At 39.9% G+C, this 26974-nt stretch overlaps 2 protein-coding genes across 5 annotated transcripts in view; one reads left to right on the forward strand and one right to left on the reverse strand.

The window, feature by feature from the left end:
* Positions 1-1330: 1330 nt before the first annotated feature.
* LOC111250511 (phospholipid-transporting ATPase ABCA3-like) lies at positions 1331-20817 on the forward strand. The gene is made up of 21 exons (XM_022805892.2): positions 1331-1788; positions 1952-2087; positions 2426-2605; positions 3573-4190; positions 4639-4781; positions 5985-6059; positions 6384-6519; positions 6883-6977; positions 7193-7306; positions 8604-8712; positions 9658-9851; positions 10822-11008; positions 11933-12190; positions 12355-12455; positions 12892-13045; positions 13602-13766; positions 15416-15598; positions 15778-15866; positions 16514-16649; positions 17688-18568; positions 19549-20817. The coding sequence occupies exons 1-21, from the start codon at positions 1702-1704 to the stop codon at positions 19717-19719; spliced, it is 4212 nt and encodes a 1403-aa protein (XP_022661627.2). The 5' UTR covers positions 1331-1701; the 3' UTR covers positions 19720-20817.
* A 27-nt stretch (positions 20818-20844) lies between these two features.
* Positions 20845-26974, reverse strand: part of LOC111250510 (phospholipid-transporting ATPase ABCA3-like) — a 30899-nt gene continuing 24769 nt past the window's right edge. For 3 of the 4 annotated variants that reach the window (XM_086987195.1, XM_086987194.1, XM_022805888.2), the window contains 11 exons: positions 26561-26729; positions 26050-26307; positions 25760-25860; positions 25222-25375; positions 24624-24791; positions 24019-24231; positions 23761-23855; positions 23454-23619; positions 22064-22950; positions 21713-21904; positions 20845-21293 (listed from right to left, as the gene is read on the reverse strand). In XM_086987195.1, the coding sequence (XP_086843321.1) occupies positions 21273-21293; positions 21713-21904; positions 22064-22950; positions 23454-23619; positions 23761-23855; positions 24019-24231; positions 24624-24791; positions 25222-25375; positions 25760-25860; positions 26050-26307; positions 26561-26729 (2424 nt within the window). In that variant the 3' untranslated portion in view covers positions 20845-21272. The remainder of the gene's footprint in view (positions 21294-21712; positions 21905-22063; positions 22951-23453; positions 23620-23760; positions 23856-24018; positions 24232-24623; positions 24792-25221; positions 25376-25759; positions 25861-26049; positions 26308-26560; positions 26730-26974) is intronic. The other variant, XM_086987196.1, reaches the window with a different exon arrangement.

The following is a 26974-nucleotide window of genomic DNA, read 5'->3' on the forward strand; positions in this document are numbered from 1 at the left end:
TCACAATGTACTTAGTTGTAGTCAACTGCAATTATACGTTACAATTTCTTGTCTGGCTGGGGTCAAAGCATTTTGCTTTGTATTCATTATTTAAAATGTGGGCTTCTATTTCAATTAGTCATTTACACTAATAATAGTCATAAAAATAATCCCAGCGGATTATCAGGCACAGCGGCTGCTTTAATAGTGCAGTTTTCCTTTGATCGCCCGTTTCAGTCCTAACACCCCATGCACCCTCCCCAGAAAATATCAAGAGTTTTTGTATTTTGTTTCAATTCGTTAGTCTGTGACGGACAAAGCGCGCCTACTTTGAGGACTTCACTTCAATGCAAAGATTATCGTTGTACGCTTCGGATGTCCTCGTCTCTATATGTCTGTTACTCATTTCTTCTATTATTAAAATCAGTCGCATTGTGTCTAGCTGTGGAATTTATCGATTCTACTTTACGCCTGTTTAGAGAGATATTGTCGCTTAGCTCTAGCAGTAAATGATACGGTAGAGAAAAATACATTCTTCTCACAATTGAACTTTTTACAGGAATACAGCATCTTATGGCCTAGTATGAATGTACTTTTTGAAAACCATTTGAAGTTCCATGGGTTGCGGCCATACAGAACTGCTTTGAAGCCAAGCCCGAAAATTAAGTTCTTTCCCACTCCGAGGTAACTATACACGTAACCTTTGCTATAAGGTAATTAGCCTTTCTACATAGGTGGTCCTTTTTCTCGCTTCAATTCAACTGGAAAACGTATCTATCTCTTGTATTTTTGCACTTCAATATTAAACAATTTTGCAGAAACAGGCTCATTTTCGACAAAATAGAACCGGTAATCTTAGCTTTAAGGATTTTGGCAAAATCCTCGGTTTCGCAAATGGTCGCCTCTCCTTTCTATTATTTTGAATCATAGACGTAACAATTATGCACTAATACAGTTTCACTTGACCGATGAGCGCATCGGAAACAACGTTTGCCTAATGAAGAAAAATGAGCGAGAGCGCGATTAGACCTTAAGAAACTCTTTCGCGCACGGAATACGCGTTCCCAATCCTGACGAATCTTCCAGCCTTTATATTAAGCCATTTTCCTAAAATATCTTAACGGATTATGCAATTTAATAGTACTCGCAATTATTGCAAACATTCGCAAGTAACTTGGGGCTGTGATTCAAACGACTAACAACGATTCTTGTTTCAGACGTTTCGTTCCATCAGGCAGCGTCGAGCCTACCACTTTGGTGCCTTCTATACTTTCGGTAGTATGCTTCGTTCCTAAGTTGTTTTTTGCTGTTGAAATAATACGAGACAAAAAAAGCCATATGAAGGTAAGAACTTAACATGAAACTTCAACTTACATCAATCAGGCTGAAATTTATTTTGAAAATACATTTCAGCCTGATTCAACTTAGCTCTTCCTCTGAATCTACAAAATAACGATGGTTAGTTCAAGTGGACAGGTTCTGGCTTTAACATCACGGCCTTCCAGGGCCCCTTCGCGGGTAATTTGCTTTCCGATAGACGTAAGTTACGACTGTAGCAAAGCGGCAAAAAATCTCCGAAAATCTGTCCCAGGGTTATTGAAGCGATACGCCTATAGATGGCTGCAACAAATACTTTTCCGTAGTATATTTTCCTAAATCGTAATATAAATAATAATTCTAGCGAAGTATTAGTTTTTTTTCTCCTTTCAGGATCTTTTATACATGATGTGCTTACCACAATTCGTATATTGGCTCAATATTTTCCTCGTTGGGTTTTCTACATTGGCTATACTTATGTGTACAGCCTGGGTAAGTTGACAAGACAAGTGGGTGTGGAGGCTCAACAGTGTTTGATTCTTATTGGCAGTAAAATAATTATCTAGAGCATAATTGAACGGCGGAACCAACAGTGAACGAAGGATACTGAAGTCGTTTTTAAACGAATCTTTTTTCGGTCTTCATTCATGCGTAGGTATTCTTTTGCTACCCTATTTTCGGTTCACACATGTACGCGTCGTCAGATCCGTCGCTTATTCTCACGATCTTCATCCTGTTTGCCGCTGCCGAAGTTTTGCAAATTCTTCTGATTACCGTTATTTTCAACTCAAGTAAGTACGACTATTATCCACCCTCGTCCGTTTGTGAAGATAGGCGTAGTTGTTGCGCGGCCACTTGTCATCCTGCCGGACCTTATTTGAAACCGTGCATCGACAAGAAAAAGATCTCTTAGAGTCGGTGGAAGGAGTAGGGGTGTAGGAGGCTGTAGGCAAATGTAAAACTACGTGTACATTTTCATTGCTTTCAAGCTTTAGCTTCGAAGGCCACGTTATCAACTGAACTGGAAAAATCAAAATTGTTTAGCGTGCTGTACCTGCATCATCTTTATTAATTTTATTTTCGTATTATGAATCTTATGTTTTGAAAATCATGCTCTAACGATGCATAGCGGTATTTGGAGGCGTCGCTGTCGTTGGTGTTTTCTATCTATCGCTGTTTTCTGCTGTGGAGTACACCAGAGAAGAAGACTATATTGAGGTGTCCGCGGCAATAAAGCTGGCTTCAGCACTTCTTCCTGTTAATGGGCTACAAGTTATCGGAAACATTATTACTAATCGAGAACTTTCGAGTGAGTGCTGAATATATGATACCTGGTAATTGTGATTTGGAATTGATGCAATTTAAGGAACACATAATAAGAGTAGAAATCAATGAAAAAAAAAAAACTGTTCAAAAACACAGTACTTAATACGAGCAATAACTTCAACATGGCCAGCCAGATTATTATTAAATAATTAAACATCTTCATATATACCACTTAAATTATTAGTTTATTCATCTTAAAAAGAGATGCTTAATAAACTGTCCAGAGCAAATTCACAATATAGGGAAAAACTTAGTTTCTACGCTTACGGCCACTGAACTGATGCGTTGAACTACAGTGGGCGTCGCATTATAATCAGCCCGTTAGAAGTGCGGGGTACTGCAGAGCAAGACTGCATAATATAGATAAGTACGTATCAAAACCGTTAACTCACAACCTGCCCGTTTCAATGCCAAGTTATCCATAGGTATACCAGAAGTTTTGACTCTACAAACGCTGAATTTGTCCGACGTATAATTTGTGCGTACTTGTATAGTGATGCGCGCTTCTAGAGAAAATAAAAGCTAGACCTTATTCTGCATCTTGAAGAGGAAATCGGACCGAATAGGTTAGAATAATGTTATCAATTTTTAATTACCGGCACTTTTTTCTTCCGTTGTTTTGCCATGTTCCCATACCATTTGAAGTATTGCTTCATTTTTGTCCTGAGAGCCTGCTGTGTGTGTCGTCCTAGCAACGATATTTACCGCGAGTTAAGCCTTTGACGAAAAATGTATTAAGGTATGCGTCGACTGTTTTTGTCGATTACGCGGCTTAATTCGTCTAAATCTTTCAAAATTGGAACAGCGTCGCGCGGCCACCACCCCAGACCCGTCATACACAGGACTCCTTTTTGCACATAATTTTTAGCAGTTAGCCGGACGTATGCTCTTTTTGTAATAATGCCGATTTACACTCTTAAAAAAAAGACTTATTCGCTGTCCTGTTTTAGATGTTGGCGTTCGATGGACAAATATAGCCGTGCTGGAGCGGCCGCCGGACAACGTTTCACTGTTAGCTATGTTAATGGCAGTGCTGTTCTCCTGCGTAATGTACTCCTTTTTGATTTTCTATTTGAATGCAATTATTCCATGGCAGTCAGGAACACCTAAGCACCTGTTTTTTCTATGCCAATCAGCATCCAGCTCTTCTACACAAAATTTCGAAATAAACTTATCAGGCTCAACTAGCAACCGGGCCTCAATGGATCCCGGTGACCCTTCAAACCTTATCGAAAAGGTAACCCCAGGTACGGCCTCTCCAATCATTAAAATGTGTAATGTCACTCATCAGTTCGGTAATAAGAAGGTTCTTGATCACCTATCGCTCGAGTTGTATCGAAATCAAGTCACAGTACTTCTCGGTCATAATGGCGCCGGTAAGACCACATTGATGGGCATTCTAACCGGGCTCTTTCCGCCGACGTCTGGTAGTGTACATATCAACGGGTTTGACGTACAGAAGAATCCTATGGACGCAAGGCGAGGTATTGGCGTGTGTCCGCAGATGAATGCCCTCTTTGATGATCTGACGGTGAAGGAACATCTTGAGTTCTTCTATGAAATCAAAGGTTAGTAGTAGCAGATGAATGTATTGCTAATAACAATTACGTACTGTTTGACCAGACACGGCAAGTGCTCAGAAACCCTTGACTGAACCATCAGCAACATTTCTGTAACAAAATTTACTTATTATAATAATTTGTTTTTGCCAAAATGCCATGCTTATTTCGTAAGTTCTTACCCACATTCCTTGACGAAGTATTTTAAAATTAGCATTACGCTTTATGAGAATAGCCGTCACTTTTGAAAAAAAATGTTATTTTTAATTTGGGATAAACTGGAGACAAAAACGTGATCCGTAGGTCATTTTGCGTAACAAATATAGAGACGTTAAACGTATATAGATTTTTCCTGATTTAACCAACGCTTAGTTTGCTTTCTGCTGAAAACCCTCAAAAAGGTTAGCACTGTTGTAATGTGACTAAATCGGTGCATCCGTTGGATCCCACCCTTCAGGTGGAGGTGAGGACAAAGAGGAAATAGAGAAACTCATATCGCAATTCGGATTGACCCCTGAACAAGATGAACTGGCGGATACGTTATCTGATGGGACAAAGAGGAGGCTTTGTATAGCAAACGCTATGGTTGGAGGAAGCAACGTAAGTCCCTGTATCGCTGTGTGTGTTTCAATTATTTTTCATAAAATCTATATTATGGCCTTAGGTCGGTCGGAAAGTAAATTTCGAGAGCTGTTTAAGCGTTGCAATATGCATTTCCAAATTTAGACGCTCTTTCTCGGACCGGTTCAGTATTTGCTATAGTGCTTATACTTTGGCTGGACTTATGGAGTCCAGAAGCTGGAGTGGGCACATAGCTTCTGTGCAATTAAAACGTCGGACCTAGAAACCTAGAATCTGACACGGCGTCCTTTATTACTTCTACTATTGAAAAATACCCTACACTTTCATGTGGATACCATGGTTGAAAAATTGATGCTTTGCTACCATTCTCAACGCAAGAAAGTCATGTGTGGAAACACCTTACCTGGGCATCTCAAAGGATTCGAAGGAATCAGAAGATATAATTATTATAATATATTATAAGATATATATGTATGTAATATATACAATTTAATAAAGCTAAAAGCTCTCCAGACATGCTAATATGACAAATGCGGGTTGAACCGGAGCTTGACCTATCAGACCAAGTTATAAAAAAAAAAATGACATGAAGACTTCTATAGAAAAGTTAAGGAGATCTTCTTTGTCGTAAGACAACACATGGAAATCCACATGCAATCGTGTGGATTTGAGAACCCGAAAAATGCCGGGAACATTTTAAAAAAACATCTGTTACATTATTGTCGACCTCATTCTATCGGTTCATTGTTCGAATCCCTTCAACAATAAAGGACAACCAGTCCCGACCAGAAAATAAGAATTCAATGGACTGCCGCCATGGATAATGCTTTCATTAGTTGACGTTCATCTGTTGTTCGGACGATAGAAAAAGGGTACGGAGCATCTATTACATTTTAGTAGAGAAAGTTAACATCATTCAACGGTTAGCCAGCCGCAGTCTTTGAAATGGCCTAAAAAAAGAAATTACTTTCTGACCGACTTAATAGCTAAACGCTATCATGAAGCCCATATTATAGCTAGAACTAGGACTTATTTAGCTGTAGATTCTAACACTTTTAGCAGGAGCAGTTCTAATCAACGATATTATGATATAACGGATATCAACTTCCCAATATCCTCATAGTAGGCGCTAAGGTGTAATGTAAAAGAATGACAGTGGAAAATAGTTAATACCTTTCTAAACGCTGAAAATGATAATCAAGGGAAAGCAGTCAATTTCAGATTATTATCCTTGACGAGCCGACAACCGGCATGGATCATCACATCAGGAGTAAAGTTTGGAGAATTCTGCAACGGGTACTTTTTTTTGTTATTGGGCTTCAAAGTTTTCTTTTTTTTTTTTCTTTAAATTTGTCCATCATCTAAAGTATCATCCTCTGGAACGCTACATGAATTCCAAAGGTCGTGATTAGCCAGATAGCTCATCAACATATAGACGATAGTATTATGTACTGTATAATTAATTAGTAATTATAAAAATAATATATTGTTTTTAGAACTATTCATTCGAAACATTTTCTATAGCTATTTTTTTTTATCTACACGGAATGTCCGCTCCGACTGTCGATCACCTGTTCCTTAACCTGGTCCGTTAAGAACCTTTCGAACTGGCATTTGCAGGCGCATCGCGATCGAACAATACTTATGACAACACACAACATGAATGAAGCGGATGTTCTTGGCGATCGTATCATTATTTTAGCAAATGGAAGGATAAAATGCGCTGGGTCACCCCTTTTTCTTAAAAAGACATTCGGTAAAATCATCGCTTCTGCTGCTTATATAGCGAAAGTACTCACACAAGCCGGCCAGGCCTGTATTTACACCAACATAATTATTCGAAATCGGAAAATCTATAGTATATTCTACGTTGTCCTAGTTGGTCACGGTCAATAAGTATCTAAGAAAAGTTTCTCACGTAAAAAATCCATTTTCTGCTGCGATCCACATGGAGTTAGAACAAAGAACGAGTTAGAGCACCTTCGTCCCGGCCGGAAACACGGTTGCCAACCCTTAAAAACACCATGAGATATGACAGCTATAATAGTTTGCAGATTAATCGATGTGACCTTTCATTGACTCTTCTTTTTCGCTATTGTATGTCTGTTTTTGTCATCAGAAACGGGATATAATCTCCGATGTGTAAAAGCCAGCCCTAACACTTTCGTGAACCTAACGGTCGAACAGGTGCAACGTTGCTTGAAAAATACTCAGGTGAACTCCTAATTTTTCTTTGCGTTGCCGCTTACATCAATATAAAGCAAAAGACCCATGAAGTTCCTACAGATTACTTCGAATCTAGTAATAGTCAATGGTACCAAATGGCCAGTGAACAGATTTGTACGATGTTATGATTGTTGATGATGTTATAATTGTTGATATGTCAGTGACATGTACCTGAATAGAGAGAAGTGACTTCTGCCCGACAGGTCCAAAGAACATCCGAGGGCAGTCAGGAATTTTCTGTAAGGCTTGGCTTCCCCACCACCGAACAGTTCATTAACCTTTTCCGGGAGCTCGAAAAAAAAAAGGTCGAACTTGGGGTAAGTTGCGTCATCTACTAGATGCAATACATTATTTTACGTGCTTGTAATGGACATCAGGCTTACCCACTCGCTCTATAATATTAAAATGTAACTAATACATCCTTGAAGCAAAGGCTCTTGAGCGTCTCTACGTCAAGCTCAGTGGATTAACATAGACCACATTAATAAATTATTACCAGCATCCTAATCTCACCTTAGTAAATTACGTATTTTTTTTTAGGTAAACTTAAAATCGCAATTCTATCTTCGCTTTCTCGATGCGACTCGGGTTGAATAATGTAATGCCGAAGTAATTCTCAGTGTTTCAGAACACCCCCTAAAGCCACACATTGAAAGTCATTAGAACGGGGTAAGACATCTTGTATAGGCCTTAAACGTTCTGTGACATGGCCTCCCGCTAGTACTCGGTATGGAAACGGAGTCTATGGTCTTAAGTTTACCGAGCGTGCACGAGATCAGTCGAAAGGGTGTCTCGTTTCCCAAGATTAGCCTTAGGCATTTTCTAATAATCGTAGTAGGAGGCGCTATTTTGTTGCATCGACGACGAATCGCAGCATGACGTGATGATGTCTAATGAGTATGCAGGAAAAAGGACAGCGATGTATAAAAAAATTGCAGAAAAAAAATAACAAATGCTATAGAAAAGTCACTATTTATGGCCTTTACTTACAATGCACAAGTTTTTATTGTGAAAATACAGTGTGTAAATGAAAAGACTCAATTGCAAAAGGGTGAAAATTTTCTTTTATATGAATATACTCTTACAGCGAACCCAGTGTGCGTGGGTAACACTGAACAGTTGTGCGTGTTCTGAGCAGTCGGTGATACCCTCTAGACCGTTGCCGGTACGAACTATGAAATTCAGGCTCAGCTTAAAAGCAGTCTTGATTTCTGAGGAGTCATTATCAAATGAAATTAGGCGACGTCTACCTTTTGAAAACTCTCCCCAAATGAACGAGTAATAGCAAGTTCTTGCTATTGTTCAGCTCCGTTCAATATAATTTTTAAACTTGACGAGTTGACCGTTCCGAAGGACAGACCTGCTGTGTCTTCCAAAACTTTATTGGCACGTATTTTTGCCTCTAGCTTTAGATAGGCCTATTTCACGAACATCTTATAAATATAGTTAATAGCCTAAGCGACTGGGAGTGTCGGCTGAAAAAGTCGAATCACGGTTATTTTCAGTGACCTGTTCCTGGTCATCATAAGAAGCTTCATAAAGCGTCCTATGATGACCTTTACATTAACGAATGTTCGTCGATCCTTGCTGACGGGGGGGCGGGGGGGATTGCAGATTGTCAGCTGGGGCGTTACAGTGACAACTATGGAGGACATCTTTTTTAAAGCTACAAAATCGAACGAGATGGAAAAGAGCTTTTCGAATCCGTCCGATGCATCTATTTGTAAGTCTCCCTACTTACTCGCACGTTTGTTGCTTTACTTTATAGGATCGGCTTCTGCCGAACAAATAAATTCGAAGCCGGTTCTACTTAGTGATTTGTACAACGATAAAGCAATAAAATGCGCAAAGGCACTAGCTGTTACATTATATAACATATTGTAAAATTTATCATAATCTATATAATAACGGTTTCATTAAACTCTAGGAATAATAATAATAATAATAATAAACTCTAGTAGGATCCCTATCATCCTACTGTCGAATCCAAAAACGAGATTCACCTTTTGTATTTTGTGTGTTTCTAATCGACATGGAAGCTAACTTACATTTTGATTAACCCAGTTTCGTAACGTAATGTTAAATGATTACACTCCTAGGTGAATTTCAACTTATCAAAAGTACACGAAAAGTTACGTTATTGCCGGACAGCCTTTTGAGCGTAGCAAAAATACGAAACTGGAACATTATACATAGGTTGAGCATTTCATATTGACCCATATTAAGACGATAAACCTAAGAAAACGACATTACGGAGCAGAGAAATCGGACAGATTTGTGTAGCGTGCTACTTATAATTCCAGCCTAACCAGCGCGCATCTACTATACAACGACGTACCACAATCTAATGACAAAAAACGCCCGCCTCGGCCAAATGCGGGTTGTGGCGGGTGGACGTGTGTCGTCGTTAACAAAGCGCGCTAGTACCACGTTGGGTCCGCATACCGCAAAGTCCCCCGGAACAAGAAATACTACCCCCACTCACAATTCACGGATTTAGAATGGCGGAAACTATATTAACTATGAATACGAAGCTGGTCCCCAACCCGATTTGCTCGAAATGTAAAGCATCCTAATAAATGTGATACAGTACCGCATTGGTACCAATTACTACCGGTATCGATTCTATGAGGACGACATATTGAAATTTTGCCACGTCCTTTTACAGCGCGATTACCTGTAATTATTCGAAGCACCGGAATTTTGCTCTATCTGAGGCAGTTTCACGCTCTATTCCTTAAGCGGGTGCGTGTTATTCGACGCCAGTGGTTTATGCTTATTCATCTATTTGTCATACCTTGCATCTTTGCGGTAGCCTTTTGTGGGTTAACTCGCTCCTTATTAGATCCCGCTGGCATGAAGGTAAGTAAAATCGACATTTACCATGTAGTCTCTAATAGTAGGTTGATTTTCAAGTATAATCATATTGTCCGCGCCTATGCCTTAGTCCGCTAGGATTAGATGAATAAGGTTCATATACATGAATACACATACACATGCATTGCTCATATCAGGACCACAGTCAACTTCGGCTCAAACTAACGTAAAATACAGAACAGTTCTGTTGACATTTTATGGGGCCGTACGATTAGGTGGTGGCGGTCAGTTCTCTGCGTTAGCAGTATTTGGACATGTCACCTTCCATTGCCACCGCTTGTCGCCAATATGAAAATATACGGGTAGTCTTATTTACGTAAACAATGTAGTAAGCCCAAAGGCATCAGGTAGGCGTTACCTTAAAAATGGATCGTTTTGTTAATTTCGTCTGCTCTACGACAACAAAGAAATCACGATTCCGCAGAACTATCTAGAAAAATGGTACCAGCTAGAGAGGACTGAGATCACTGTGCTTAAATTGTCTTTCGTCTAGAGTGTGGTCTACTACAAAACCTACTGACTACTACAAAGCATCTCGAAATTCAGTTTAAAAGCGGTTCGTCGGTGACAGTAAGCGCTGTAAATATTTTCCTTAAAAAAAAACTCACCGTTATCGAAGTATACTTAGTCCGCCCACCATGTTCATGTTACCACCCACCATGTTTATACTACAAAATTAAAGACTGTCTCGCCTCGATCTAAATATTATCCGACATGTCGAAATGTTCAATAACAATAACAAATGTCATTGGATATATTCATAAGTTTTCTACCAATGCCATACGCAGACATTGTGATATGTGCAGTGTCATGTAATACCACTCCCATATTTCAATGGATTTCAGTAGAAGGCCAATTGATTTCATGCCTTATCACAAGTGAGATGAAATTTTTTAAGTTTTAATTAAGTCTTTATATAAAAATCATACATTTAATTCTAGCTTTATTTGAACAGGAACCTGCATTGACCTATTCCTTTCAATCGTTTCCGCAACGAGAACGCTCCGAAGGCTTTGTACAACGTTCAAGGCTTGGTCTAACTTATAAATCGTATATGTTGAAGTTAGTTATGGAAGAGGATGACCTGCGAGTACACGTGTTGGATCAGGACACGAACGTGGAGGACTTTCTGCTAAACAAGGGTGTGGTTCCGGTCGTATTTGGCCATTTATGTGGAGCTACGTGCAAACCTGTAGATATGTTTATTCGCATTGCTCAAAACGTTACGTTACGCTACCAATAGCAACCTACCCGCCGAAGTCGTAGAATGAAGTGCGTCGGAGTCGAGGGGTACCATATAAATCAGGTTGAATAGAGTTGACTTGGATTTTACCAACGAATACCATCGAATCTATTTAATTATTTAGGTGACTATTGTTACGGGACTTTCAAAGAACGTTTAACAGGTGGGGTTATTTGTGACAGGCAATTTTACTGTATTAGCATCGAAAACTATAAAAAATTGAATATATAAGATACCTACCACGGAAGCTACGATGTGATTACTACTATATATGAGGATGTTAATTTATTCATTTATTTATACGCGATTTCGACGTTATTTGTTTGAAACTTAGCAACGTGTATTCAGTCACTAACGAGTGCATTGTCGCGGCCTACGTGGATGCAAATTAACACTGACTTTTGTTGAAATAGGTGCCTTATTATGAGGTACCTATTTTAGTCACGGTTTTTCTCCGAAGGCAGACTTATTCCCTTCAGCTTCGCTGAATAGACAGCACCTTCCCATCTAGCCAAATTTAAACATTACGTCAGGTAATTGTGTATGTATGATGTGTATACGTTTGCACTGTTACCTGGCAATACCCCACTTCAACATTTTTAAACCGCTATAGGACCTTAACAGTGGCGAATTTAAAGCGGATTCACAGGGCGTTTCATCTAAAGCCCGCCAATTAGTGTGTGCAAACACTCGTATCCCGGTAGGTTTCACCTACCGGATGTCTTACATTAAACAGAAATGCTAAAGAATGGCACTCATATCTGCGGTAAACACGCCATTTATTATAAATGATAATGCTTTATTTCGAACCTTGCGTCATTAGCAAACACCAGTCGTTTCGATTATAAGAACCTGTGGAAGATGGGCGTCACATTCGATCACTCGAAGCCGACAGAAGCTATATTGTGGATTAACGCGGAGCCGTTCCACGTTGTCGCTGCGGGATTGGTCCTCTGGCAGACCGCTGTACTACGTCAACTTTTGCGAAAATCAGAGTATGAAACGGCGATTGTCAATGTTAGGAATCATCCATTCTCCCATATTTTTCTAAAATATGCCAATACTACTTACGAAATTGAAGGTAAGTACTTTTAATTGAATCCACTAAACGTATCTATTACGTATTCGTCACTGAACTTAACAAGGGATACGCGATACAAATCCATTCAGTGCAATGATATGCTCGACAAATGTGAAATAGGGATCACGCCAGCTATAATAACGTGTAAGTTTGCTTGATTGCAGTCCGCCACTTGGTACATCTCTTGATTCAGCTGGCCGTTTCATTTTCGGCTTGTACTATGATCTTATTTCCGATTGAGGAACGCCTGTGCAAGGCAAAACTAGTAAGTATCAAATGAATACTACGTTCAGCTGATAGTTGTCATAGAAGGATATTTGGCAACAGATACGTTCATGCACGAAGTTCTAATAACAAGCTATGCGGTAAATCGGAACGTTTGGAAACGGAGCAGAGAACGAAATAAGTATGTCAAACAGGAAGTGGCACTTAAAAGCACTTGGATAAATATGGAACTGTTGTAGAATTGCTGAGGTTATCCACGATCGCTTTCGCGTTGGACTTTGTGACGCGCTACATTCAGGCAACATTTACGAAGCTGAAGTAACTGACAAGTTGTTATTGGTACATGTAGGACGTAAGTGAAGAATCGAACGATTACAAACTTATTTGGTCAATTAAGTTCGTTTTCAAATTTATGGTTGCCTTACGCGACTAATTGCTTACTTTCTATTTACACTTTGTATTTCTAAAAACCTCAGTTGCAAATGATGACCGGCGTCAGCAGAACTGTTTACCTAGGAGCATCGTTCACTTTTGATCTTCTTACAATTTTGGTTTCGGCGACTGCTATATCCTTTGCACTAGCCATATGCAATGCAGCTGATTCTTTAGCGGAAGAAATTGAAATTGGTGGTAAGTTATTGCTCCCGGAACTTTGCGTCTCTTTATGGTAACTTACAAAATGCTCCAACGCTGCAGAGTACAACTGCACATGTTAGGTCAAGTTCTTTAAATATATCGATGTCCATTAACGTTTATGTCAGTACACCAACACAAAAATAAATAGAAATAAAATAATAGAATCAAATAATAATAATAAAATAAAAATAAGTAGAAATAAAAGTATTTATTTCTACGTGATATACCAAATCTGATATATGGTGAGATTAAATACCTCTACTTGATCACATTTATTGTGTGGCATTTGTCGTTAATAGGACATGGACGCCGGCTTTTTTTCTAGCCGGCTAGAAGTTTAGTTATCCACACTACCGCGCCGAAGAAATACTAGCTGCGGTCATTTCAAAAGTATTATATATATTTATATATACCCGTTTATATAGACTCCCCATTCCTAGTGCCTTATTATTCATGTCCTAAAGGTGACAAATCTACAACGGATACGGAAATGTGACTTTTCTCAATTCGCTATGCGTTATAGCAAGTTGGCTGTTAATTTATTTTGCAGCGGCTACGTGCCTTCTACTGTCCACGTACGGCGCCATGATGATCTTGGTTTCGTATGCCTGTTCGTATATGTTTAGTTCACTCGGGGCAGGCTTCGCGATGCTGCTTTTGGTCACTGCTATAGGGGGCGGTATAATCGTGCCACTTCTGCTTGGGGCAGTCCTTTGTACGTTCGTATATGGGTACCTTTTGCCATAGATAGTACTGCTCACCTGTAATTTTTGTGCCTGCTAGTACTTTGAATTGTTGGTGTGAACATATTATTAATGTATTATTATGATTAGTGTGTACCGTGATGAATTGCGTGCATGAAATGGTGGAAGTAAGTTCAGAGACGCTAATGACGCGTTGCATTCGGAAGTGCGCACCATGAGAAGCTTAGGAAATGGTTAGTTTTACCTACAAATTAGAAGACGCTTCCTAATAAATTACAAACGTGGTTTGCAGTTCGCTGTAACCATGGGCCATAAACACGCATAAGGTTCCAAAGCTTGGCTATTCAAAGCTATTACAATCAGAGTGAGGTCCATAGGCCCCGATTATTGACAAGGAACAGAAAGATTGTGGGAGGTTACGGAAGAGGAACTTGATTAAGAAATCAATAATGTTAATAGGGGGACACATGAGTATATTTATAGCCAAGTAGCTCAAGTATGTTTCTTTAATCACCCTCATCAAATAATTTTTTGTCGCCTATCGACGGGTTCACTCTCAGACTTCAAATTAGCTTGGGCTGGAGAGCTATGGAAATGAAAAGCTGACAGACGACAAACATAGTGGTGAGCGCAACCTAGTAAAGTAGGCTGCTTTGTGGGTTTTGCGTAATCTAAAAGGAATTAAGGTCGAAGCAACGCTAAGATCACTGGAAACCCTCTTTTTCGTGCGAATTATAAGCCAGTTTTGAATGAATGAATGAATGAATGAATCACTTGTTTGGATTTAATTTTTTTTTACGGGGACAATTGTCCTCGTAAAAATATTAACGGAAATTGGGGCTTATACTACAAATACTGTATTATTCTCCTGAAGTGAGAAGGAGAACGCAGCGTGGCGGGAAGGTCTGTAGGTTGCAAGCCAGGCCCTTTGAGATGTGAAGATCCAATGGTTGCATTACTTACCTTATTATACATATAAGTAGAGCCTTTCGGAGAAAATAACGACCACGACTACGCGATTTGTGTGATTCGCCAGTAGCCCGACCTCTTCAAATCTGGCTCCTAGCCAGGCAAGAAGAAAACTATAGTAGTTGGAAAAAGAGCGTTACCAACTAGTAAATGTCAATGGAAGGAAACACTGCCGTTTCTGGTTAAAGCTATGAAATTAACCTTATCTGTAGAATAAGAAAAATCGGAGCTCGTGACGATAGCTCCGCTAATCGTGGAGACTACTGGTGGGTGTGATGTGGGTGGAATTCCGCCCTAAACGGTACGCATTAAAAAAACAAATGTTTTTTTCATATATTGTATAGGTTTTGTATTTGCTACAGCTGTCTGTGAAGCATTGCTCCAAACAACTGACTCCACCCAGCACACCCAGTTTAGCTTCAGGCTTATCTCACGTGTGCCCATATTTAGTAGGCAAGCATGGTGCTATTAACTATGCAATGCCTAACGGGACTACCAAACGTAAATCAGCCTAATACTATTTCATTTTCTATAACCTAATACGCGAAAACCTATTTTTTACATTTTTACACTAACCTTAATTCGTTAAGTGTTAACATTGTCGCATGCCACTGTTGGAAATAGCATAAACAACAGATAAGCTTGTACTCTCAGCTCTGAACTTACCGGCTGAATACACTCTCTCAAAAAGTTCTAACAGAAACGGCAGAATATATCCCGTTCGCGGTCAACTGTGTTCCACAGATTGCAGTTCTAATGGGCCTTTCTAATTTGCGGTTAATGGCAAAATCGAAGAAATTCTGTGAAAACTTTACACCTACTCAACTTACGCGTTACTGCCAGGGTTCGGAAAAACGTGCCTCGTGTTGCCAGCGTAAGTTGATACGATCAGAATAATTGTAAATCGTACAAATCTTCTGACATTGTATATCTAAATCAGTTGCTCGCTATACGGTCAGCTTTTTGATAATCTCTGAACAGATTGCTATTTAATGCTCTTCTTTCATATGTAAACTGTAATATACTGTACCTGTTTCACTGTGTTGGTTACAGCGTGCAGTGTCACCGACCCAAGTACAAAGTTTTGCTATAAACGGGAAGACTTGTTCCAAATCGATTTGAATGCTGGAATAGGCTTCCAGGTAATCTTGAATCATTTTATTATGTTACGAATTAATTAACCGTAGCCTTCTCCGTCATACGTTACTCTTACGAACAATACAGCAGATAGAAGCGTCGTATCGGGACATTAGATGGGATTTTTTCGAAACCAGATGGGCAAGGTATTGGTCTTACATATGTCAGACAAGAATATAATATAGCACCTCTGAAATAATTCAAGGGTTTTATGACAATCTAATAGTGAATGGGTTATTGCACGACCGCTGACGTGCACGAAATGCATCAACTAGAGAAATTTTCCACAACCTGCAACTGAAAAATGGCTGTATTGAAATACCACTATCATGGTTCCTGAATCTAACAATTATTAGTGTTACGCATAGGAGCATCATACTCCTCATAATTAGCGAAGTTTTTAGTAGTTCAGTAGCATGTTAATTAAATTAAACGTTTATACGCAATGGTACAGGAAGTAAGATTAGCAACGAGGAAAGGTGGACTTAGTTTCGAAAGAAGCCTGCTCTAACTCTTGGCCAACATTGATCATCTAAAATGGTGTTCTGTGAAAAAAAAACTGCCTGATTCGTTCCCTCGAGTAGAGTAGGCTTAGCCCCTAAGCGATTAACTAACTAGCATGATCATGCCGGGTTTTCTTTGCTCAATTCAGATGATAGTTCTATTGACCGGCACTGGGCTAGCGTTGGGATTACTAATAGCTACGGAAAGTGGCCTGCTTGGCTGTTGCTTCCGCCTACTGACCTGGGTCGTATCGCCAATCTCCCAGCAACATTCCCAGAATACAGGTATGAAATGGTTTTCCTTCTTGCTTTATCCTGCAACGATCACAACAGTAGATTCACACTAGATAACCCTTTTCTTCTTTTAAAAAAAGAAACAAATTTACAGCTTTCATATACTCTTCGAAACACATTAATAATTAGACCAAAAAGGTGCTTTCATTGCTAGCTCGTAACGTTGCTGCATACTAAGGGAAGCTGTGGAAGTATAAAAAGTGGTCTGCTTTTGCTTAATCACAGTCGTCACCTGGCCACAACTTTTCCCATTGTTTTGGAAAACGTTTTGTTGAGAACTAGGGAAACCCAATCAGGATGACAAGTCCACAAAAGAAAAGCAAAAATGGTTCTTCAATCGTTGAGTAATTGATGTGAAAAAAGTTTGGGGATACTGAAAGAGAACTAGACTGACTGCAAACATAACAAAGGTCCACATCATTATTCAATGTGCGTCTATTTTGCGCTGCGATATTTTTACCGATCGTTTTCGGATATTTCTAATTATGGAAAATTCGCTTGTTCATCTTGTTTGGGAAGATTAATTGTTAAATCACCAAAAACGTATCACAGACTCAACAAACGCAGGTCTTTCGAGCCAAGTTCCATAAGAATCACTTTGAAATCTCATTGAACGGGAACGTTTGGTAGTCTGTGTGAGCGCAGTTCGCCTTCTCGACATTTCTATGAAAAAGGCTAACTAGAGCATGTAAATTTAGATAGCCTCATCACACTATCACTATTCGTAATATACGCCTTCACTACAGATACACGACAGGCTAACTGGTGTCTCTAACGCCATATTTGTTTTTTCCGGCAGCTAACTCTAATCTACAGCAGGCCTTTGGCTGGTCGTTTTAGGTAACTGGGCAGATCTGCTGACTGTAATTATCGCAATTTCTATAAATATTTGGATTTTCACTGGAAAACGTCTCAATTTCTAGATTCCACGATTCTTTCCATGCATTTTTCATGTGTCAGTACATTAAATAGCACGTAAAAAAGCTGCCAGTATTGATCCAAGAATTGACGTCTATTTTGTATTATCAGCTGTCGGGCCATCGCAAGAAGATACAGATGTCATTATTGAACAACATCGAGTCGAAAATGCCATTGCGACAGGAAATCAGTCTCGTTACGCCCTTCTAGCGCAAAACCTGACGAAAATGTTCGGACCTTTGATGGTAGTCAATCAAATATCGTTTGCTGTAAAGAAGAAGGAATGTTTCGGCATTCTTGGAGTTAACGGTTCAGGCAAAAGCACAACACTTAATATGATTACAGGCGATTTGGAGGTCGACGATGGAAACGTTTATGTCAAAAATTCAAATTTGCGCACTTCGCTTCGTCTATACCAAACCTATATCGGCTTCTGTCCACAGTCAGATGTTCTTCTCGATAAACTCTCGGGCAAAGAGATGCTCGAGTTGTTCTGTGCTCTTCGAGGTGTACCCCGCAACCAACAGGCCTCACTTATCGAGCACATCGTATCCTTGTTCGATCTTGAGCCCCATACCAATAAAATGACCTCGACCTACAGCGGTGGTACCAAACGTAAGCTTTCAATATGTTTGGCGATAATCGGTAACATGCCCATGATTATTCTCGACGAACCGACGGTTGGAATTGATCCATCGGCGCGTCGAAAAATTTGGTCGATGATAACCGAGACTCAAAATAGAGGCTCGGCCGTCATTTTGGCTTCACGCTCAGTGGATGAATGCGAAGCTGTTTGTGATCGCATGGCTGTTGTGGTTAATGGAACTTTCCAATGCCTAGGTTCACTGCAAGAACTCAGATCTAAGTTCGGCCAAGGATTTATGGTGGTAATCAAACTGAAGTCACTCAGTGATAACTCCCTCGTTCCTAGAGTGATTGAAGAGATGGGAGAGCATTTTCCCGGTGACTGCGTACTTAAGGATCGTCAACAGGTTGGCATATACGCTTTTGCAGACCTTCACAGTACATTTATATATTCTATAGCTATACATGAGGTACCTAGATGCACGGCGTGTGTGATTGAAACCTAAATAGTCGCTGGCAGGCTGTCAATTCTGTGCACGTACCTATACTGTGAGCATATATGCCTGTTACTCTACGCTTATAGTAGTAAACACTATCAAATCAAGCTAAGCACACTTCAGAGATTACTGCATATACATATATTGTTGTCTATATAGACAACATAAGACATTGTCTTACGAGCAGAAATTCTATAATTTTTCCGAGGAAAGCCCACGTAGTTGATTCTGCATTCAACTTGCAAAATTATAATCAAGTATATCAAAATCATAATCTAATTCCTCTACTACGTCCCGTTATATGAGGGTGACCGTAGCGTAGCTCTAAGAAGGACCTCGTCAACTTTGATATTTTCTCAAAGCAAGTTTAGTGCGGGTAGATAGACTCTATCTTAAGGTCTAATCATGATTATTTAGAGAAATATCAAAAAATTACTTCGTTTATTAGGAGTAACATCGACGTTTTTGTATCAAAAATTGAAGCAATAATGCTGTTTGATAACAACGTATAGACAATGTAGATCCGTATAGATTTGCATGTTTTAATTTTTCGGCGTCACGTCGCTCACTCCATCCCGTTAAATAATACCGCGTCGGGCTCCTGAAGGTCCATGTAATTTAGAATTATATCCTTGCATAATAAATAGGGTCAATTGATGACGCACGTGTTGATTTACTGGTAAAAAGTGAGAAAAAAATAGGTACCGAAACGCAAATGCTGTACTGCTACTATTAAAAAAACGGGAAATGAATCGATCTGACAATGTGCTTAGTCACATGTGTATATAAATACAGTCGGAAGTTTCTTAATGAAGGGTACTTCTATGTTGGAAGGTAGGTATGAACTACGACGGCTGACATCGCCATGTTTTTTTGTTTTTAATTCTCAGTGTTTGTTGCACTTTCATATCATGAACCGGAAACTTCTTTGGAGTGAACTGTTCGAAAAAGTGCAAAAAGTTAAGAAAGCATTCGATTTCGAGGACGTTGTCGTATCGGATTCAAGTCTTGAGCAGATGTTTTTCGCGTTTACAGAGACTAAAGAGGTGGTCAGTGTGTAATGCATTGGCTCCTTTAACGCCTACCATTGAGCCATAATAATAAAACTAATTTGTTCTTGTTGTTAACACTATGGATACTGAGAGAAACAAATCATATATATTTTCCATAAAAGCATAACAACCTAATATATACAACTACTGAGAAACTTGTGACCAGTGAACGAGTACGTAGAGCTAATGCAGCTGAATGTATTACAGGCAGAAAATTCAAGGTCTTAATCACCAAAAATAACCACAATAAATTTCACAATTTTTGATGTCTGGAGAAATTTCCTGAAGGCCAAAGGGAGCCTTTGGGAGATCTAATGGGGTGTTGACGTTTTGGAATTTTGCCTGCTGTCGCAACTGAACCTGTGTAATCTGTAAATCACTTGCTCCAGAATGCTATGAAAAAAACAGACTCGTGGTACAGCAATAAAATTAGCCCGTGCTTCATTCATTCTAGAGTGAATCATTATGGCAATGAGAAATACCCCACGTGGGCCACAATCTACGTTCGCGCAACAAACGACGAGTCTAATGAGATGTGAGAAATTTAATCTTCTTGTATTGCCATATGCTATTTTGTGATTAAGGGAAGCCTGACTGGTTATGTGAACAAAGTACCCCCTCACTGTCATTGTCGTGGACATTACCTGCTGACGGACACGGAGTGCAATATCGATAGTCTAAAATTAATTGAACACTTGCCCCGTCTTTTGGAATCCTATAAGAAGAGTTAAAGGAACCTTGAATTTCAAGCATTATTTCAAGGTTCCTTATCACCAAAAAAGGGGGCTCATTCAATCTAAACAGAGGGGGCTTCCAACAAAGGAGACAAATCAATGAAACAGTGCTTCTGCGCTCTTGCACCATTGATTGTTGGAGGAATCACACCGCGATCAATGAAACAGTGCTTCTGCGCTCTTGCACCATTGATTGTTGGAGGAATCACACCGCGATAATTGGGGTTTCTCAAAGTATCCCCCCAGAAGTCGAGAATCTGATACTTCTGCTCACAAAAGTTGACGTGGGGAACTGCCTCTAACTAATATATTAATTGCACCCAGTTACTGGACAGTAGAAGAATACGAGAAGCCGGTGATTGATTCTTTTGATGTTTTATGGCAAGAATGGCAACGTGACTACTGTGCAATTAAAAAAATTTATTACATATATTCGATGCGTACGTACAACATTGTCGATAATTTGTGAAACGTTTCTTGCTACACACTTCAATAACAATAAAATGACGCTTGTATATATAAATCCTTATTTGTGATTCTTGCTGTTGCTTCTACTGACACACGTTCCGCCAGACGTTAGTCCTGATAGAATGGATAGCACTCGCGGCGGTGCAAACTTCGCAAATTTGTCTCTATCAACGTCGCCCCGTCGTCCCCATTACATTTACGCCAATCTGTTTCTTTTTTCTCTTCTTCGTTATTCATCGCATGTTGCAAATACTACGAAGCTTGCCCGACAAACCTGAAACTAATTGTTGTCCTGCCAAATCAATGTTTGTGACTGGTCAGACGGGACGTATAGGGCTAAGTCTTGATACGCCGCGTACCCTACAGCACCTTCGTCTTAAACTGAAACAGATTAACGAGAAGACTTCTGCTGATTAAGCTTATTCCCCATGGAAACTTCCAACAGGCTATTGTAATCATAATGACGATACTTGTGTATTATATAATAGATGTGGTTACATTTTGAGATTTCAGATTGACGCACATCGAAGGTTTACAGCAAATGTAACAGGAAACGCATGACTGAGTCAAGGCAAACATGAAATTAAATACATTCTGGCACTTCTTTTAAGCACACAACTTTCGGAACATGCTCTCTACTATAGTGTTCGAGGTTTTTCAAAAGGCTAAGTACCTTCCCCCTCTTATTTTTACCATGGCAGACCTTTACGCTTAAATGCAGCCAAATATTTGATAAACTGGCTCTCTGTCTCTGTCTGCCTGTGGCAAACTCTTTATGATGGATGAATAAGCAAAGTTACCTGCAGTGCATCACCCGCATCATCCGGGGCGTTACTTCGTTGGGTCTTTGTGAATGCAACGAAGATTTGCTCGAGGCTCGTGTCCGACACAACAACATCCTCAAAATCGAAACCCTCTTTTAACTCTTGCATCCGTTCGAATAGTACGCTCCAACGAAGGCTCGTATCCGTGATGTGGAAATGCAGCAAACACTATATATGAATAGAAACATCGACAGTATTTAAAGCTCTCCAATGATTTTTCCCCCTTTTTAGTTTATTGACACGTTATACAAGCTACATTGGGTAATGCCTTTGCACACATGATTAGTTTAATGAAGAAATGCTTGATCAGATAGCAAAGTTACTTGCCTGGTAGTTATCCTTAAGCTTATTTTCGCCGGGGAAGAGCTGATCCATTAAGGTGCAGACCTGAGGCACAACGATTGACTCGACGGCAGAAGGCTTCAACTTGATAAGGACCGTAAAGCCTTGGCCAAACTTTGCTTTGAGATGCTGCGGCGAACCGAGGCAACGGAAACTGCCATTGACCATAATCGCTAATCGAGAACATAACGCTTCACATTCTTCCATCGAATGCGACGTTAAAATCACAGCTGTGCCCAGGTCTCGCTGCGCTTTCATCAAAGTGGCCCAGATCTTACGGCGGGCCACCGGGTCAATACCAGCCGTTGGCTCGTCGAGAAACAGCACAGCGGGATTACCAATCATTGCTAAAGCAATAGAAAGCTTCCTCTTGGTTCCACCGCTGTACGTGTTCGTCGGCTTGTTCGCATGCGTGCCCAGATCCGCTAGGCCCACCATTTGATTTACGACTGACTCTGTCTGATCATATGATACGCCTCGAAGGACACAGAACAGTTCGAGCATTTCTCGACCCGACATATTGCCCAAAAGGGCGTCGAATTGTGGGCAATAACCGATATAACCTTGAAATCGGCGCAACGAATTGATCAGGTCGGCATCAACTACATATGCATTTCCTTCGCTTGTGACCAGGTCACCGGTTAGCAAACCAAATGTTGTCGTTTTACCAGCTCCGTTGACGCCCAGTAAACCAAAACACTCGTGTGGATCGACACAAAACGAGATATTATCGACCGCCTTGAACCTTTCGAAGTATTTGGTCAACGCATGCGCAACTAGAGCGTAAGTACCTTGCCTGTCCTCCGAAACGACCAACTCGACTTTGCGGCGTTCAGCCACAACGTCAGCGTCTTCTTTGGTTCTTACCGATGCTGTAGGATCGAGAAAATCAACACCAAGAGAGACAAGACGACGACAATATCGTAATACTGAGAACTGTCAATTCCCGTGTGTTCTGCCAATAACTCCCGTTGCACAAAACACTATTGAAATTAAGCATTCCAGCGGGAATGTACGGATTAACTGATCATACACCTGAGGAATGTTTTAACGGAGGTCCTTTATGTGTACTAGTCAACGAAATAAGGAACTTCTAATGGATATTTTAACATCGTCCTAAATTTGCCTTTTGTCAACGTTTCGACCACCCGTCCATATTCATGATAAATTTCGTAATGTCGGCATCGCTCTCGTGTACTTTAACATCTACACACAACATCGGCAAATCTCGCTTTCGGTCATTTCGGCTGCAGCTCTATCCCGAATCCTCTTGTGTCGTATTTATTAAACTTAATACCGTTTTTTTCTCCTCAGCAGTATCTTTATTAAGCCCAGTAGTTTTGAGCAAGAAGAGGCGTGCCAGGCCAAAACTTACCGAAACTTCGAAATCCTGCTTGTTTTCTGCCGATTGAATTTGAAGCCGAACGTAAAATTGTGTTCCATTTGAAAACATTCGCCGTTCTCCACCACCGCTGCGAGCTGGTCTCGATCAAAATGAACACTAGCAACGCAGTCAACCCCACTAGAAGCATAGCTATTAACTACCAGACAAAGAGTTTTCGTTCTTCAGTGGAGTTAAATACCCGTATATATATATATACACCCAGATGTTATGGGTATAACATTTGATATTTTAAATATTTATTGGGAATAGAAAATTATGCTTATACGTGAAATTGTACCTGGTAGCCTGCCCCGTTGCGAAGATCCAGTTGGAACGGACTCTCGTGTTTGTAGCAGAAACCCGAGGTTAGAACATCTCCATTAGCGTCGCATGCTGTCGATCATGCGGAAAACATAATCGTTTCATGTCCTTTTGTCATGGCTTTTTCAATTAATAGCTATTATATATATGAAGTACGTCAACAAGGCAAATCTCACGAAGGTGCTGCTTTCTGTCCTACATACCCCATTTCATGGGAATCAGCTTAAACACTTACGGTGACAGCAAGCGCTGGCGATGTGCTTAAGTTCGACACAAACCGTGGCTCGTGTAACATTTGTGAGACCTTCACAGAAGCCCTTTGAGATAGCGTTGATGTGTACGTTAATAAAAGCCCACACGACGGCGAACGGCGGAATGTAGTTGCATAGGTGAATGGCCAGTTCGATATCCTCGATCCTGAAGTCAAATGGGTTGCCCGGAAACATCGCTGTTTCCAGGTTTATCAAATAAAAAAAAAACAGCCTATATTACGATTTTGTGCTTTTTTTTTTCAAAAACAAACGACAAGCAATTTGTTGATTTTCGAAACGTCACTGCCTTTATTTTCAATCAGATGTTGACACTATTAGCTTAATCTACTGAACATTTTTGCGGCCCATTTATGAGAATGGAACGGAAAAATATCTTCTCGAAAAGCAAAATGAAAATGGATATTATTTTAGATAAACCCATCTTTTGACATTTTAAATGATGGCCGTAGCCAGCAGTTCATTATTTCAGCCTAAAATGAATGTTTAGGAATTGTGTTGTAAGGTCATTATGCGTGATAGGAAAATTTACGTTATTGTATAAGTAGCTTACGATGCTGATAAAACGTACCGATGAAATCCAACATGGCTATAAGTAAGACGATGATTCCACCGCTTATCGAGACTACACCAAGCATCGTTACAAAACCTGTTCCAGGCGCATGGAATAGGTGTGCAGACAGATACGCAATGGGAATCATTGTAAACCCATAGCCGCATAGCAGTACCCATGTAGCGACTAAAAAAGAAAAATGTTTCAAAATGTGTTTTTTCTAATTTTAGACGCATAAATCCACTAAGACTCTTCTTTGCTTTTTGTTTCAGGTGTTCCAAATTGAGATCTCACTATGATATCTCCTTCTAAGAAAGTCTACTTTCTTTAGGAAGTCTACTACTTCGAAATAAAATGCAGTATAGACTAACAATTTCGTTCGCAAATAAGTGTAGCACTATCAATCTATTTGGGAAATTAATCTAACCACTGTACCCACGGTTCAACACGAGATATCTTGATCCGGGAGCATTTGTACAGTAAGGTGTATGACACGATATAGGTAGAGCTGCTTCCAGGTGAAAAGCCAACGCTTGATAACTTCAACAAGGAAAAACGCTTTTCCATTTCGTTGGAAACATAATAACTTAATAATTTGTTAGCAGCTAACACTCACTCCATGTGTCGTTATATGATGTAAATGAGTTCCCAGGGTCGTACGTGACAAAGGCGACGACCATACAGGCTGCCGACAACATCATGATTAGGAAATCGAAGAAAAAGGACGACCCAAAGTAGATTATTCGGTGAATGCCAGACATCATTTGGACCTATCAATATTGAATCGGCAAACAAGACAAAATAGAAAAAAAAAATAAGGCAAATACAAACGACACTACATACACCTACGCAGCAAGCTTTCGTGCGTGCGGGTTCAACGTACCTAGTTGTCGATAGCCAAGCTGGAGGACCTAGCGCTGATTTAAAGTTTAGCTGTTTCAGAATAAGCGCGATTTAATGTAGGCGTAGATTCATCATCATCATAAACGGTACCGTACAACGTGCCCTGGAAATGCGTCTAACCCTTAAACCCGCTCACACTGTATACCTACTACTACTACTACTACCTTTCTGAAAACGCTAATAGTAGGCTTAGAAATAAGCAAGCTAGCTATATCTCAGTTCAGTATACGAAGTTCAAGACAAAAACCCACCAATTTTGCTTTGGACACACATTCTTCAATCGGGAAGAAGATCAAAGAAGAGGTGAGACAAGCGGTTGCCAACGAAATTGGAAAGAACGATGCAAAACGAACTGAAAGAAAGAAGACGCGCAAAAAACGTTTAGTTTTTTGAAATGTTTCACTACAGAATATTAAAGCCACCGACCGTAAAACTACTCGATTCTATTACTTATTTAATAGCAGTCAATCAATGAAAGATTTCAAACAACCGTGGTATAGTCGCCGTGATTACCCTAATAGTGTGTACCATTACCGCTTACCCAGTACTAGCAACAGTATATTGCCTTCTTCAAACGGTTGACCCAATGGTTGATTGCGAACATTCACTGACACCTTTTGCCTTTGTGGCATATTGGCCAGTCGCTGATTTAGGACTGCCGTGTGCCAGCTAGCGAGCGTTGCTCCTCCGATATGGAGTTTTTCCCCGTTAAACCAAAGGATCGTTTCGTTGGACAGCTTGGGGTCCGAGCTAACTCCCATAGACCAGCACTCCTTGTAAAATGAAAGATCGTTGCCGGCTGGAAATAAAAATATGACAAATATTTCTAGAAAATATTTTCAATCGAATAATGGTGGATACAAGAGTTTCGCATACATCCGAAGACACGGGTTATGATTTGATTTTTTCTATTGACCGTTGTCTACCCTTTGTGGCTTTATGCCAACCACTCTTCCATGCTATTGTTCGCTGTTGTCTTCATTTGGATGAAGTTAGTTTCCATATAGCTAGTGTCAGAATACATTTCTCAATTATGTCAAAGTGAAACTCACCCTGTTGAAGCAAATAGGAATCTATGTCAATATTACTTGGAATCCGATGTATTTGAAGTGCGTTGTCTTGCAAGATGGAGGTTATCATATTTATCGAGGGGCTAGTTTCCTGTATAAAGCTCTGCTTAGGTCTGCTAGTCAACAACGAGTTGAACGTGTAGTTCAGTACCTGTATTGTTAATAAAAAAAACAGCTCAGTTAAATCGTTCGACAGAAAATTTGCTTCTACTCTTTGTCATACCTAATTGTCCTTGTTAAGTTTAGACATCTCAGGGTAAAAGTTTGGTTGGCATATTTCAACATGTTTGCCGAATCATGTAACGCTACGATTTTTCTGTGTTTTAACAAAAGGACCTAGATTCGAGATTATCTAGGAGATATATATATATATATATATATATATATATCTCCTAG

Source organism: Varroa destructor, unplaced genomic scaffold, assembly GCF_002443255.2.
Source record: "Varroa destructor unplaced genomic scaffold, Vdes_3.0 BEIS01000004.1, whole genome shotgun sequence".
In the NCBI taxonomy this organism is placed as follows: domain Eukaryota; kingdom Metazoa; phylum Arthropoda; class Arachnida; order Mesostigmata; family Varroidae; genus Varroa; species Varroa destructor.